Here is a 16,492-nt window from a genome sequence, read left to right on the forward strand (position 1 = left end):
CAGGAAAGGACAGTGAATTTATAAATGTAAGTCATGCCTATACATTTGTTAACCTAAAAACCTATGCTTGATTCCAGATTTTATTGTAGCCAAATTTTCACTTATTATAGATTCCCACTGTGAGATGAGTTGTGAAAGTTCAGCATATTACCATTTCCCTCATGATTACTAGCAATTATGATAAAGGTATAGAATCTTATTTCAGCCATTAATGAGTACATTCCATACAGATAGAATCCCAAGTAAAGAAAAAAAGGCTTGAGGGGCCAGCCCCGTGGCGTAGTGGTTAAGTGCACACACTCCGCTGCTGGCAGCCCGGGTACAGATCCTAGACGCGCACCGATGCACCGCTTGTCAGGCGATGCACCGCTTGTCAGGCCATGCTGTGGCAGCGTCGCATATAAAGTAGAGGAAGATGGGCACAGATATTAGCCCGGGGCCAGTTTTCCTCAGCAAAAAGAGGAGGATTGGCATGGATTTTAGCTCAGGGCTGATCTCCCTCACAAAAAATAAAAAATAAAAAAGGGCTTGTAAATTCTTGAGTGTTCTGTGTTGTTTACATGGTGGTTTAGAAGTATAGGTGGGGTGATCGGGATGTCGGAGTTGGAGAGAGAGGAGGAGAGTTGAAGGGTAATATTTTGCTGGCAGAATGTTAGGTTAGCTTAGGTATCTGTCACTATCGCTACCGTTGCATTGATGTGTGAATTGTATATAATCAGCTGCTTTATTCTCAAAAGTTCCCATCTGTTTTGCAGGCACCAGAGACAACATTTGCTCTGTGGGATTGTTTATGGTAGTAGGATCAGCTAAACCCAGTTAGTGTGGGTGATTCAGTAGAATACAGACTAGCTGGCCGTTTAGGATTACAATTGTTCTAAGAAAGCACATGTGGAGAGTCAAGGGAGTTTGTATGCTTTTAAAAAATGTGATGTCTTATATGATTTATTTTCCTTCGTTTAAAAAAATGTGATGCAAAACATTTGTGTTCTTTCTTTTCTTTCTTCTCCTCCTTAGAATAATATAGCTGACCCAGAAGAACTGTTCACAAAATTAGAACGCATTGGGAAAGGCTCCTTTGGAGAAGTTTTCAAAGGAATTGATAACCGTACCCAGCAAGTGGTTGCTATTAAAATCATAGACCTTGAGGAAGCTGAAGATGAAATTGAAGACATTCAGCAAGAAATAACTGTTTTGAGTCAGTGCGACAGCTCGTATGTAACAAAATACTATGGATCATATTTAAAGGTAATGTGTGTGCTGTATTATTTAAGTCACAAGGTATTTTCATTATAAGTTTTTTCTTTCTTTTTTTTAAATTCTATTTTTTGAAAGGCAATGTCTTAAATTAGGATTTGGCAGTCTTTGGCCTCCAGGCAGAATCCAGCTCCATTTATAGTGCCAAAGAGACTGTTTTTAGATTTAGCAGCTGTATCCTGAATGCATCCCAGTCCTTGGCTGCACCGTTTTTCCACACCTGAACTTCTGGCTTGATGGAGCAGCAGAAATGTAGCTGGTCCTTGAGACATATCCTTTGTCAGAAAAGAGCTTTCCCCCTGGGCTTCCACGCATTATTCTTGATGGTCCAGTCTGTCTCAGAATTGATGGAATATGTAAATACTGTGTGTCACTCCTTTGAGTTACAGTGGTTATTTACACAGCTGTCCCTCCAGGTTGTGAGCTCCTTGATGGCAGACAGTTTATAGCTCAACCAGTCTTGGTTTTATATCACTCAGCACAGGGCATGGCACATCTTAAGTACATGATAAACATTTGTTGAAATGGAATTAAATGGAATAGTATCTATTCCCCACCTCCTCCAAAAAAGAAAAGTTGGATTTTTAGTTTCCATGGAATTAGCAGACACCCAAAGTTCCAGCAGATGGAGATGTTACTGCATAACAGAAAACTCTTTGGTTAGTAAAACCCAAGCGTTCTTGGGTTCCAGAGTTAGAAGTCAGGATTGGTGTCTATTGAAGTGTGAAGGATAAATAGCAAGAAAAATCTACCTTATGTTAAAGTTTAAATTATTTTAAAATTAATAATTTTTGTGCTCATGTTGAAGTTTTTCAAAGGAAGCCAGTATTAGTTAGATCGCTGCTTTTCAGGGTTTACAATGGGGGAACGGTGTTTCGTTTGGTTGGTGTTTTGTTCATCTATCTCTAGGCCAAAAAGGGTGTGTTTATAACTCATCAAGCTGTTGGCCTGCATAAAAATTAATGCTATCTTTTTATGTTCTGCTGACCAAATAAACCCTAGGATAATCTATCTATATTAGTCAATACTGATATAGAAATTCGTCATCAATTTTACTGCCTTTTTACAATGTCTGATTTATTCTAATATTACATGAATTTTATTAATGTGGAATGAATGCATAGTAGAATGAATCATTGAACAGCCAGTCATTGTGTGTCATACACTGTACTAGGTGATAGAGATAGAAGAATGAACAACTCACTCCTGCCATTAAGGAGCTCACAGTCCCATAGTGCACTAAAATGGTGCAGATTTTGTGATTAAGTATGTATAAGGTACAGATGGGGCACAAATAAGCAAATAGTCACTCTGTCCTTTTTCCGAGGGGTGATGTGAAGGAAAGGCTTCCAAGAGGAGGTGATACTGCTGGTAATTCCTATCCAATTTACTTCTAAGTGTTAGCAATTACTCTATTTTACTATATACATAATTATTTGATTCTTTGTGGCATATTTTGCTTTGGTATTCTTTTCTTAAAAACTTATTTAGTGGATCAGATTCTTTTTTAGGAATCCTATGAGTTGTCGCTCAGTCTCACTAGTTTTAAGTCCCCTGGCTAATTCCTGTAGCAGACTTGGTTGTAGGTAGCCCCAGGAATTTGTTGTCTCGTGTGTGTGTGTGTGTGTTTGTGTGTGTGTGTGTGTGTTGTTTGCTGGTTCTGGTTTACTCTTTCTGGATTAAATCCTGGTAATTCCAGACCCACTCTAGAGCAAACCTGAACCTTTGCTATTTTTACGCACCTGTAACAGATAAACTATTTTCGATAACTGACTTAAAATATTAAATAAGCCCTATATAAAATTGGCTATTCTATATTATATTGAAAATGAGTAGTGAACGGTATGCCTGTTTTATTGGTTGCTTATAGCCTTTGTTTATTCATATTCAGTACTCTTATGGAAAATAAATTATAGCTCTGTTAGTATTATTTATTCCTCAGATTTCACATTTTAAAAAAATTCCCCTCATAGTATACATGTACCAGTCACCCAATAAATACCTAATCTTTAAATAAATAAAATGGATAGTTTGTTTTGTCCAAATCTTGATTGCAGAATGTTCTCAGACCAGTCAGTGATATAAAAGCATTATCCATGATGTCTTCTTAAAGGATTAAACTGAATTATTTTTCTCTCTTTTACCCATCATTAATTAAAGTCCATGATGTGAAAGACTACTTTGAAAAAACATGTCATTTCATGATAAAATTGTAGAAATTCACAGCTGGCTAATAATTATTCTTTTTGTCCTGAATCTGTTTACATTAAAGTAAATATGTATGCATTTATTATCTCTATATAGATGTACACATATACACACAAAGAAAAAGAAATATCTTATGATTTTATAACTCTTTAATAACATTTATTTAAATTACTTTCTTAAATTGACCAACTTGTTTATTTTCCATTTATATTAAAACATAGTGTGACTTTGTGGGCTTGCATTTTTTTTTTAACTAAAATCACATCAAATATAACAGGGTTCTGTTTATGCAGTCAATGTAATTCAAGGCTACATCCTCTAAGTACCATCAGAGAACTGCATTATCAATCGACTTATGTTCTTATTGTGGCCCAGCCTTCCATTTGAGATGACCTGGGAGATTGTGAGTCAAGTTAATTGAGTAAAGTAGGATATGGGTTTTTCTCAGGTTGTCCTTACACAGGATATCATACATAACCAAGACTTCTCTAAGCTGGAGGAAAAGTTATTGCATTTGAGACAAAATTATATGCTCTCTGAAACTGTATACAGTTGTAGTGATTTCCTTGAAACATGCAAAAATGTACTAGGTATTCATTTTGACTGAGCTCACTGTATAACTTCATTTTTAAAAACAAGAGTAAAAACCAGACAAACACATCAGTATGACCACAGTATTTTCCTTTAATTTTAGTTCACTGCAGATTTTCTTGAGAGACAAAGTTAGTCTTTATGAAGAGTGCTAAAATAAGCAAACCTTCCCTTCTGATCTCATAATATTGGAAAAATCTTTTATAATCTTTAAATATTTTTTCTAGTTCGATGTAAATCTTAAAATGAAGCTCACTTGGGCATTTAATAGAATTTGAATCATGCCTTTATTTGCTGCTGAAAATTGCCTTTAGATTTCTGTTTATGTTAAGGAAATATGCCCCCCTCCACATACCACCACCACTGATATTTATCAAATGACAAAAAAAAGAATTGAATGATTGAAATAAAATATTTCAGAATAGAGTCTGTATAGATTTTTGGTCTTCTCATTTTTTCTGAGACTTTTGTGTGTGCTTATTTCCAGTTTATGATGACTGTTTCTGGAATATTCTTTAATTTTTTAAAATTTTGGAGTTTTCTTATATAACTTGAGGGAAATTGAAGAGGGACAAATTTTCTCCTTCTTACAATGTTTATTTTTCTCAAAATAGGAATAGCTTTAAACTTCATATAACACACCTCTTAGAAGCCCCATATTGGATTCAATTCAGCAGACATTTATTGAGTGCTACTATGGATATTCCTCTCATTCTGCATATTTGCCCTTGTCAGTTTCATCCACTTCATTCTGACAACCTCTAAATTCATGTCCCTGGTTCCAGCCTCTCTTCTTAGCCCTAGATAGGTATATCTAACTTGCTTCATATTACCTGCTTATCTGTAGGTACATCAAGTGCAATAATTCTAAAACTGGGGAGTAGCATTTGAACTAGGTCTTGAGTATGATTTGGTGGGGGTTGGAGTGTGAGGGTGGGGTATAGACAAGGCATTCTAGACTGGAAGAAAATGATTCAGAGGTGGTAAAGTATCTGGCAAGATGATCTGTACTGCCCCTTACAGTTCTATAAAATTTTACATGCTGTTTCTTCTTTATTGTGATAAAATATACATCATGAAATTTACCATTTTAACCATTTTAAGTGTACAGTTCTGTGGCATTAAGCACATTCAAGTTGTTTTACAACCATCATCGCTATCCATATCCAGAACTTTTTCATTTTCCTCAACTGGAACCCTATACACCTTAAACTGTAACTCCCCATTCTCCCCTCGCCATAGTCCTTGGTAACTACCATTGTACTTTCGTCTCTATGAATTTTACTACTCTAGGTTCCTCATATAAACGGACTCATACAACATTTGTCCTTTGGCGACTGGCTTATTTTACTTATACATGCTGGTTATGTGGTCAATATTATGATCGGCTATTAGATTCACAGACCAGTCCACTTAATTCAACATGTACTTGATATATAGTACAATAAGGATCTTTCAAATACATATAATGGGTATTTTAAATGTCTTTTCTATGAGCAAATGAATTCCAAGTTCCATAGTAGCATTTCTCCCCTCTTTGGCCAAGTGTCTGCTTTAGGGACAAAGAGTGGGATTCAAAGGCCTCATGGGGTGACAGAGTTGATACTCCAGACACCAGTAATTTGTTAACACTAGGCTCCAACTTCTCCCCAGTAAATAGTACAACTCTAGAGTACAGACAGTCCCCAACTTATGATGGTTCGACTTATGATTTTTCAGCTTTACAATGATGCAGAAGCATTACACATTCAGTAGAAACCGTACTTCGAATTTTGAATTTTGATCTTTTCCCAGGCTGGTGATATATACTGTAGGACATTCTCTCCTGATGCTGGGTAGCGGCAGCGAGTGTAGCTCCCAGTCAGCCACACGATCACGAGGATCAATGACTGATATACTGACAATTATTCTGGACCCATACTACCATTCTGTTCTTCACTTTCAGTACAGTACTCAATGAATTACATGAGATATTCAACACTTTATTATAAAATAAGCTTTGTGTTAGATGATTTTGCCCAACTGTAGGCTAGTATTAAGTGTTTGGGCACATTTAAGGTAGGCTAGGCTATGCTATGTTGTTCCGTAGCTTAGGTCTATTATGTGTATTTTCAACTTAACGATATTTTCAACTTATGATGGGTTTATCGGGATTTAACCCCATCATAAATCAAGGAAGATCTGTACTTACTCTTCAGGCATTCTGAATTTTGGAACAGAGCCATTTCTTAACCCCTAACTGACCACTCATGTTGATGCAGGACTTTAGACTTACTCCTCCAACCCATTGTTAAAATATGTGGATCATTTTTTAAGTGGAGTTTTTCCTTCAGAGACTTCCTATGCTTAAATGTGCCGGATGTATGGTTATGGTTTACAGTCACTTGGCTCTTTTGGAATTGTAAACCAGTATGTAAATATCATCTTAGCCTTTTAAATTATTTAAAAGCAAACAAAACATACTTATTTGCGTTCTCCAAAACAAACATCTTTTACAAGAAATCAAAGGTAGAAGTTGTAGTCCCCCCAAAAAATACAAACATAGGGTCTAGGTTTTTTTTGTTTTGTCTTGTTTATGATGGGTGTTTTCCTTGATACCTGCGGTGGACAAGGAACTAGTAAGAAGAGCCTCTGTGGGTTAAGCTTCCTTGAGCAGGGAGGAGCCCCACCAGCTCACCATTCCTACCTGTGCCCACTCAGACCTTGCTTCAGTCCCCATGCCTGCCTAGCCGTCTTCTCAATGTCCTGACCTATGGCCATCCTCCAGTGAGGCTTATCTCCAGAAGTGGCAATCAGAAGGAAGCAGCCAGAAAAGCTATCAGGCAGCTCTGGTTCCCTGCCTGTCTCAGAAGAGTCCTAGTTCCACTGAACAGCTCGCTTGCTAGGAGGAAGCCTTCTTTTCAGATCTGGAAGTTGCTTAGTCATAACTTTAATTACATTTTAAGCTTTCTGTGAATACTTTTTAGTGAAGAACAGACAGTTGGTAAGTTTCTGTTTTGAATTGTTACCCAAAAAACCCACACACATTGTTTTTAACTTGGAAAACAGGTGCTTTCATTCATGCAGAACTGCAAAACAGATAAACATGTTTTATAAGATGTTTTTCTTTTAAATGTCAGGTGAGTGGGAAGCATTCTAAATTCATAAGGTAGAATATAGTACTTATTAGAAACAAACTTGTGGCAAAAGAAAAAATTCTCAGGCTATATGGCATTGTGAGAAACACTTTTTTCTTCTCTTGAAAAAAGTATAAAGACACATCAGGTTCATAATTCTCAAATTCTGAGTGCTTAATTTCTATACATAATAACGAGTTACATGAATGATTTCTGGAACTCCTCTCTCCTCCCCCCTATTGTGGAGATTTATTTCTCTCTTTCCTACTCTAGACACCACTGATAGCAAAGGCTCTCAGCTCTTTCTTTCCTCAGTTCAAGCTGGCCTGCTGTGACAGGAGAGAGTGGATGTCAAGATTGGGGGTAGGGTGGTTGTTCCTCTTTTCTCTTATACATCCTACATAGTGACAGCATCAAAAAAGAAGGGAATCCTTTCACCTTGATTTAACTGAGCCCTCCTTCCTCCGTCCCTAACCTTAAGCAACATCCCAGTTCCCATACTACAATGTCACCTAAACACTCATGTTACTGGAGTCCATTCTCTGCCATGATAAAGCCCACGCCTCATGGAGACACTTGGAAATTTTAAATGGAACTCCTTAGTACTTCCCAGGAATTTTAGAGTTTGAGGACTACCAGCAGTAGCTTGAGACTCTTCATGCCACAGCTGGGGCTGTAAAGGTGAGAAATGTGTTCCTAGTATCTCAAGTTGAAGCACAACACTGCTTATGTTTTTCCCCTCAAAACATTGTTATGGTATCAATAGTAGTTAGTTTCTCTGGTACTCTTTAAGCTATACTATGGATACCTTTGCATTAAATTGTCTTTTGAGGGGGACTACCCCAGGAACCCAGACATTATTTTTATGGGAAAATGCTTGCTTTGCAAATTCCAAAGATCTTACTTAAAAAAGGACTTTTGGAACACAAGCCATCCACAACTTGTCTACTTGCCAGTATAGCAAAACCAACCATTCCACTTCCAGTCAACTTTGTGATCCCACAAAAATTCAGAGAATACCACTCTTGAAATGGTATGGAGAGAGAAGTGTCCCTAGTATTTCAAGCTATAGCTCAAAGAAAAAAAGATTTAAAGATTTATTCCAATTTTTATCTTATAGAGCTGAGTGATGTGTGTATGTGTGTGTGTGTATACACTTGTTTTGGAATTCATACACAGGTACTCCCCCATGAGCCTCATTTCCTCATGTACAACTTAGAGTGAAGTTAATTCTACCTGGAGTAATCATATGCTTTTTAAGCTACGCAATCCCTTTCTCTTATCCATTTACCTTGGGGGATGAGGGGAAACAATATTCTTTCTAGGTTCCATATATGTACCAAAAATGCCCATTAATCGTGGCTGATAAAAGTTGTAAAGGACATTAAAACAAAAGCCAAAAGCTGAAATAAGGCAAAATATCCAGTGTCCTCAAACTCTAAAATCACATGGGAAGCACCCAGAAGCCCCATTCAGAATTTCTACAAGAGTCCATTTACCTCCTCATTTTTAAATGTAACTATCTTTTCTTTTCAATATCATCATTCAAAATAATCATTTAAAGCTATGGTTCTTTTTTCTGGGTTTTATAAAAATTGTTAATAATTTAACAATAAGAAATAATAATTTGTTACTTATTTAGCTATATCATAGGCTAAATAGATTTGGGGGAGGGTCAAGACTCAGAACTTTCCTTTCATTTGTACTCTTCTATGGAAAAAATATTCTGGTTTCCAAACAACTAATTTTAAAACTGTATTTTAGAACCAGTACATTGGTATGTCAGATTTAACATTTATGCTCATAGATTATTTGGCTCAGGTTTATAATTATTAAATTGTTTCATGGTTTTTACAGGGTTCAAAATTATGGATAATAATGGAATACCTGGGTGGCGGTTCAGCACTGGACCTTGTAAGTATTTTTAAATAATTACACACACACATATACATCCATACTTTAACTTTTCTTTTAATTGGTGTAAGGAACAGCTTTTGGGCAAGCTAAGTGGTTGCCTTAGTTAATGTGTTCAAATTAAACACTTTCTTCAGGACCACTACACTTAACGTAGATTCAGCCGTATTGCAGGATTGAGCATGTTGCTGACATTCTTAGAGTACATAAGAAATGCAAATAGCTTAATAAAATAAAGCCCCCCAAATTAGGAATGAGTGTGTGACAATTGCTATCAGTTTGGAGGTTTACTTTGCAAGCTTATCCCTGAAAACACTGAGTATTCTTAGATTTTTAAAAATATATAATTCAGATAACTGTCACTACAAGTGGTTCCTGGGTTCTGACCGTGTAGGTCTATAGACCCAGGTCTCTACAGAGTTCTGTCTGCCCCTCTATAGGTCATTTGGAAATGTGATGGCATTTTTGGTTGTCACAATGACTTGGAAGTGCTACAGCCATTTTAGTGGGCAGAGATGAGGATGCTAAAATCCTGCAGTGTGTAGGAAAAGTTCCACCCCGTGAAGATGTGTTCACCCACAAAATGCTTTTGAGAAACACGGGTTGTTTTCCTCAAGTTAGTGTGATTCTATCAATGTTGGTTTTTTACCTTTTTAAAATCTTTATTAATATGAAAAGAATTTTAAATTATATTTAAAATTCAATATGAATTATTAGAGGCAACTTTGTGTAGTAGAATGACCACTGGGCTGGCCTATGGGAGTCTGAGGTTATAGGGCTGGCTTTATTCATAACTAAATCTGTGACTGTGAACCAGACCCATAAATTCCTTGGACTTAGATGTCCTATAAAACAAAGAAGTTGCACTAAGTTATTTGTAATTTCCCTTCCATCTTTAATGTTATATGACATATTTTATTAGCATGCTTCTGCCTTTAAAATTATAAAGTGTGCTGTTTCTAAAAATAAAGGTTTTTTTCTTCTTCTGGAGGAAGATTTGCCCTGAGCTAACATCAGTGCCAGTCTTCCTCTATTTCTTAGTAAGTGGGCCACCAGCACAGCATGGCCGCAAACCAAGTGGTGTAGGTCTGCGCCTGGGAACCAAACCCAGGCCACCCAAGCAGAGAGTGCCAAACTTAACCACTAGGCCACGGGGGCTGGCCCTAAAAATAAAATGTTTTGATGATTAGGATCATCAAATAATATTTTAATTCTTATGTTTTTAAGTGGAGATGAGTTTCCCTAACTGAAAGTGATTAAATATTTTTAAAAGGCTGTAGTCCTGACTGCCAGTGACTCCACAGTTTCAAATAATCCTGTGAACAGAAATGACCATAAGAGATAGAGATTTTCTTTCCTTTAGACAGAACCATACTTAAACCGTTCGAAATAAATGGTAATTAAACTTGAAGGAGAGCCTCATGTCTTTCTAGGAATTCATCTCCGTTTAATCAGTTGCTGAGTTAGGTAATCCTTCCTTGTGTCTAATCTAATTCTTATATCCTAAAGCTTGAACTCGTTTTTTCTTTCTCTCTCCTCTCTAGTGAGAGAACACAACTGGACTTTCTTTGTATAATAATCCTTCGTGCATATGGAGTCAAATCTCATTCTCCTCTTGAAGTTAAATGGTCTCATTTCTATTTGTCTTGTCACAGAGTTTTATTATACAATCTTTTTTTCATTAGCTCCACAAGAAGCCTCGCAATTGCTCCACAATCTTCCTTGCACTTTTTAAATATTAAGAGCCCTTTCCAAATTTATCAGTTACCTTCTCTGGTCCCCCAAGGTGCTCACCGTGTCTCTTCCCTGCTTTGTGGGCATTGGCTTTCATCAGGATCGCTGCTAGCAATGTTAAGCACTGGACACTGGGCCGCTCCTAACTAACGCAATCTGTGTCGCCCAGGAGTAGTTTGGTCAGTTTTATGAAATCTCTGAATGAAATGATTGTAAGATCTTAGTCTTATCCTGCCATTCTGATGTCCACCTAATAGAACAAATACCAATTAGCATAAATTCAGTGAACTTAAAATGTCCTTAGCCCCGTAGCGGCTAAAAATCAGGAGACCAGGGCCGGCCCCGGGGCTTAGCGGTTAAGTGCGCGCGCTCCGCTGCTGGCGGGCCAGGTTCGAATCCTGGGCGCGCACCGACGCACCGCTTCTCTGGCCATGCTGAGGCCGTGTCCCACATACAGCAACTAGAAAGATGTGCAACTATGACATACAACTATCTACTGGGGCTTTGGGGGAAAAATAAATAAATAAAATTTAAAAAATAAAAAATCAGGAGACCTAGGTCCTGGTCCGGGTTCTGCCATTGACTAGCTGGCTAATATTGGGCAAGCCATTTAACTTTTGTGCCTTAATTTCCTCAGATGTTCAATGAAGAAATTAGGTTAGCAATCTCTCTAGTTTTGTTTTTCTAGCTCTAAAATTCAATAATATTGTGATTTAATTATATACCTCATTTAACTGGACATTGTAGGGAGAGCAAATGATGAGAAAATGTGCTATTTCTTCTCTATGAATAGTCCTATACAAATAATTTGGGGAATCTATCCCCTATCATTTGGGGAATCTAAGAAAGGATTAGGCTTATAGGAGGGCACTGCTACCAGGAACAAGAGAAAACAAGAGGGACACTGAGCAGAGAGTGTTTATCACTTTAAACTGGTGCCCGATTAATGGAATATGATTATGACTTGTAATTTATGTCAACATTATATAGTGTATATCTCAAGATTCCCTCCTATTATTGAAAAAATCTTAGTTGTATGTGAACAGACTTTGAGCATACTGTACGTTATTTTATTGAATTTATTATACTTCACTTCTTTCCAATAAGAATTACAGTGGCTTACAACAAAAACACATATAATATGGTTAATAGAATAAAACATGAGCACCAAGGAAAAAAGTTGGAAACAATATGCTTAACTGTAAGAGAAGGCATAACATACCATGCGTCATTAGGAACCCGCTACAAGTCACAGGAATGTGGGGAAAATCCCCAAGCCCATAAGTATCTAGTCTTTGAAAGAGCAAATATCCCTCTCCTGCATATCCTCAGCTGACAGAGGCAAATTACCCAAGGCCAGAACACTGCCCTGGAGGCAGAGGTATTAGCTATTAGAGACGTGGCACGGGCTTCAGCCATTGGAGAGAAGTTCAATTATGCACTCCAAGGATAGTGGACCAAGATCTTGGCATTATCTCTCCCAAGTTTGCATTGGAAATAAAAGAAAACAATGTTTGTCCCATCTACTTTACCTTCCTTCTCTTTCCAACTCCCTTTTTTCCCTTTTTCTAATCATTATCAACATGGCTAAGGAAACGTTTTAACCACAAGGTTTAGGATAGTTTTCTGTCTGATAATTAACCAGAAAAACCCAACTGTGCCACCATCCCATTCCCATTTCCTTGTTATGGAGTCTCCCCTCCCATCCTCCTCCAGTACCCAGTTAACTGAGATTTTACTTTTACTGAATTTTAAATTTTACTAAATTTTAAATATACCAGATAAGCTAATGGGTGTTTAGTACCCCTTTTTTGTTTGTTTTTACTTAAATATATTTTTAAAATTCTGTATTAGGTAATACACTGGCTTTTCCAGGCCATTTTAGAAGTCATTCAGAATGATAGCTAGTACCCCTTATAAGGACCTTTCCCAATTTCTTAAGTAACGGAGGGTATACCTCCTCTGGCCCTGTCAACATTTTATGATCAGTGATGGTAATTACTAATTTTAAGTAGTATGACGTTTGTCTTTCAGTTATTTGGTTAGTAGCTCAGAATTTCATTGCCAGCAATCGATAAAATAATATGCCATTTTCACCTTTTAGAATGACTTTAATCACTACTGTTTAAATAGAAACATTTGGGGTGGAAGTTGACAGATTTGAAAGTAAATAGATAATGTTACCTAGGAACCTATTGAACTACAGATGTCCCTGTAGTATATACTATATATCCAGACCACAGTTAATATTAAATAGTGAGACCAAAGTATGGGTTCTATTTTAAGCTGTTAAATTTCAACATGAAAGTGCCCTTTATTCAGAATAAATATGGCATTCATGAAAGATGAAATACACAAGGTGCCAAAGAGCTGTGAATCCCTCCCAGTGTGAGGCAGAGTGGGCAGTGTTTGATTTTCACCACCTCTTCCCTCCTTCCAGCAAACAGAGCTCTACCTCAGCTCTGACTTTCGATTCCCACCCTTTTCCTGTAATAATATTATACAGTCCACTGTTTGTGCTTTATGAGGTACCAGAATTTTAAAATAACCATTTATTTTAAAGAGAGATTTTCAGATATTCCATTACAAGTTCTCCTGAAACCTAATCATTGCTTTTCTTGTATTCCAGTTTGGAACTGTTGGCTTTGGTACAGGGATGGGGAAAGAAAGGGAAATGTGTTACAGTCATTTGAAAAACTGTATCCCTCCATGATTTGATAACTTGTTTTACAATGAAAGTCTGAATAGTTTAATTATTATATTCCTGTCTAAATTTTAAATTTGAGTCTCAAAAAAGCTCTATGCTTTACAATGTTATTGAAATACATAAATTCTAAGAAGTGTGCTACGGTGGACCTGTATCAAATTGGGTTACTGCAGAAATCTTCTGGACTTTCTGACCTTAAAATCAGTTCAGTGTAAGTATTTAATAACTTTTAAACAGCAAATGCCAAAATTTAAGTAGCTGATTTCTTTTTTCTATCTGAAGAAAAGAAAACTAGTCTGTCGTTATTTAAGCATATTTCTTAAATCTTTGATGTCAAGATTTAAGAATCTCAGGATTTGGAGCTAGTATATAGGTAAGACCGCTTGTATTATCTGTCAAGATTAAATCTAATCATTTAAAAACTCTTTGAGCCCTTTGACTTAACTTTTTTACTCTTCCTTCACCTTTTAAATTTTTTATCATTTGTTTAAATATTGGTTTAATAACAGAACTGCTTCATATATCTAAGTGATTCCCTTATTTCAGAGATAATATCAAGTTTGAACTTAATTGTTCCAAACATTTATATGTGTATGTGTGTGTGTTTTTCTCCCTAAGCTGAGAGCTGGTCCATTTGATGAGTTTCAGATCGCTACCATGCTAAAGGAAATTTTGAAAGGTCTGGACTATCTGCATTCAGAAAAGAAAATTCACCGAGACATAAAAGGTATACAGAAGTCTAATATGAACCTGAGAAAAATAGATGCATTCTGAGGAAGCTGAGGTTTTTTTCATTTCCTTTTTCCTCCTAGCTGCCAACGTCTTGCTCTCAGAACAAGGGGATGTTAAACTTGCTGACTTTGGAGTTGCTGGCCAGCTGACAGATACACAAATTAAAAGAAATACCTTCGTGGGAACACCATTTTGGATGGCTCCTGAAGTTATTCAACAGTCGGCTTATGACTCAAAAGTAAAGTGTTACCTGTACAAACTGTTTTGTGTTGAATAATAAGTTTTATATAGCTTACTATCCTCTTTAATAAACTGCCTTAATTTTCCTTCCTTTTATAGTATTTTTAAAGCTGGAATTATGTCACATGTTGCTGCTAAATCATAAGTTCCCTTGATGCTGGTAATATTTGGACCCTATTCCCATCAATGGCCTTCCATCCCACTTGGAAGTAAATCCAAAGTCCTTACTTTCACATACATGGCTCTCTATGATCTGGCCATTTTCTGCCTATCCAGCCTCATCTCCTATCACTCTCCTGTATATTCTATCTGCTTCAGCCAAAGTGGCTTCATTGCTGTTTTGCAAACATAGCAAGTACACTCTGGCCTCAGGACCTTTGCACTTGCCCTTCCCGCTATCTGGAATAACCTTCCTCCTGATCAGGTCTCTGCTTAAACATTACCTACACAGAGTAGTCTTCCCTAGCCATCCTGTGTAAATATGCAGTCCCTTGACCCTGTCATTCATTATTCTTTTATCCTGATTTATTATCTTCTTCACAGGACTTAGCGCCATCTGACATCATATTGTTTATTTATTTATCTGTTTCTTCTGCTAGAATATAAGCCCCTTGAGAGCAGGGATTTTTGTCTGGTTTATTCACCCCCTGAATCCTCAGTGCCTAGAATTTGGTATCTGGCACAAAGTAGGGAATTTTATAATTTTTTTAAATAAATGAATTCTATTAATAAAAATTTACACTTTAATATTGTATGACCATTAGATTCCACAGGTTATTTTGTGGCAGGATGCTGGAATGGAGTTTCAAGGTAATTCCTTTTTCTTTCTCTTGCCTTAGGCTGACATTTGGTCATTGGGAATTACTGCTATTGAACTAGCCAAGGGAGAGCCACCTAACTCCGATATGCATCCGATGAGAGTTCTGTTTCTTATTCCAAAAAACAATCCTCCAACTCTTGTCGGAGAATTTACTAAGTCCTTTAAGGAGTTTATTGATGCTTGCCTGAACAAAGATCCATCATTTGTAAGTATATATTGCTATTACTACTGTTTTCTATTATCAGATATCCATAGAGCAAATGTGTTTTTTTCCTACAGTGAGGAATACAGTGCAAGTGAGAATTATCTAAGATGAATCCAGGAATCTGGTTCTTCCCTCTATATTGCTAATTCTGTTCAGTTCTTAACAAGATCCTTACTTCCTTTTCTCCTTCCTGTGCATCTTTTTCTCTTTTTCGTGGTCCCTAGCTTCTTCCTTATTCTATTGATCTTTCCTATTTCAGGGGGAAAGAAATTTGAGAAATAAAGTTCATTTTATAGGATGTCATTATTAAAGCATATGTGTAACTATTCACAATGATTTTTATTCAACTGTGTATTTATTTTTCATGAAAAGTTATGTTTGCGTTTCACTATTTTTTCATTTAACGTTTAGGAATTCCAACACGAAGTTGTATACTTTTCCTGAAGTCTAGTGAGCTCCACTCATTTACCTCGCAAATTTGATTACCATTGTTTTATTGTTTTTGAAATAAAGCTGCCTGGTGACTTCTAGAAACTAGAAATATACAAGAACTAAGTTTGATGTAACTATTTTTAAGTTGATAATGAATATTCTAATATTAATAAAATACTAGGGGGAAATATCCCCGCAGCACCTGGTATTTGTATTGAGATGCAGTACAAATTAATGTGCAATAGAGAAGGGATTAATCTGAGGATCATACGATGTGTGCAGATAATAACAAAGTTACAGCCTTGCTAGTTTCCATCCGTTTTTTTCAATTTACATTAAATAAAAGTATTTAGAAAGCATTATTTTGAGATGTTTTTAAATTTTTACTTTACTTTCAAAATCCTGCCATATGTTTCTCGGCTTTTGAGAAGGCCCTACCTGCCAGTTTGCTGGTAGGTAGGCCGCCTTTTGTCCATTGGGCTTTAACAAATTGGTACCAAAGTAGTGAATTTACTTTGGTTGCCTTCAGCCACTTCAGA

At 36.6% G+C, this 16,492-nt stretch overlaps 1 protein-coding gene across 1 annotated transcript in view; it reads left to right on the top strand.

The window, feature by feature from the left end:
* The window catches only part of STK26 (serine/threonine kinase 26), a 51,045-nt gene that overhangs the window by 29,199 nt on the left and 5,354 nt on the right, over window positions 1–16,492 (top strand). Inside the window, exons 3-7 of the mRNA XM_058536725.1 lie at window positions 1,015–1,245; window positions 9,027–9,083; window positions 14,143–14,251; window positions 14,337–14,494; window positions 15,336–15,521. Coding sequence (XP_058392708.1) covers window positions 1,015–1,245; window positions 9,027–9,083; window positions 14,143–14,251; window positions 14,337–14,494; window positions 15,336–15,521 — 741 coding nt within the window. The remainder of the gene's footprint in view (window positions 1–1,014; window positions 1,246–9,026; window positions 9,084–14,142; window positions 14,252–14,336; window positions 14,495–15,335; window positions 15,522–16,492) is intronic.

The sequence above is a fragment of the Diceros bicornis genome, chromosome X (assembly GCF_020826845.1).
Source record: "Diceros bicornis minor isolate mBicDic1 chromosome X, mDicBic1.mat.cur, whole genome shotgun sequence".
In the NCBI taxonomy this organism is placed as follows: Eukaryota; Metazoa; Chordata; class Mammalia; order Perissodactyla; family Rhinocerotidae; genus Diceros; species Diceros bicornis.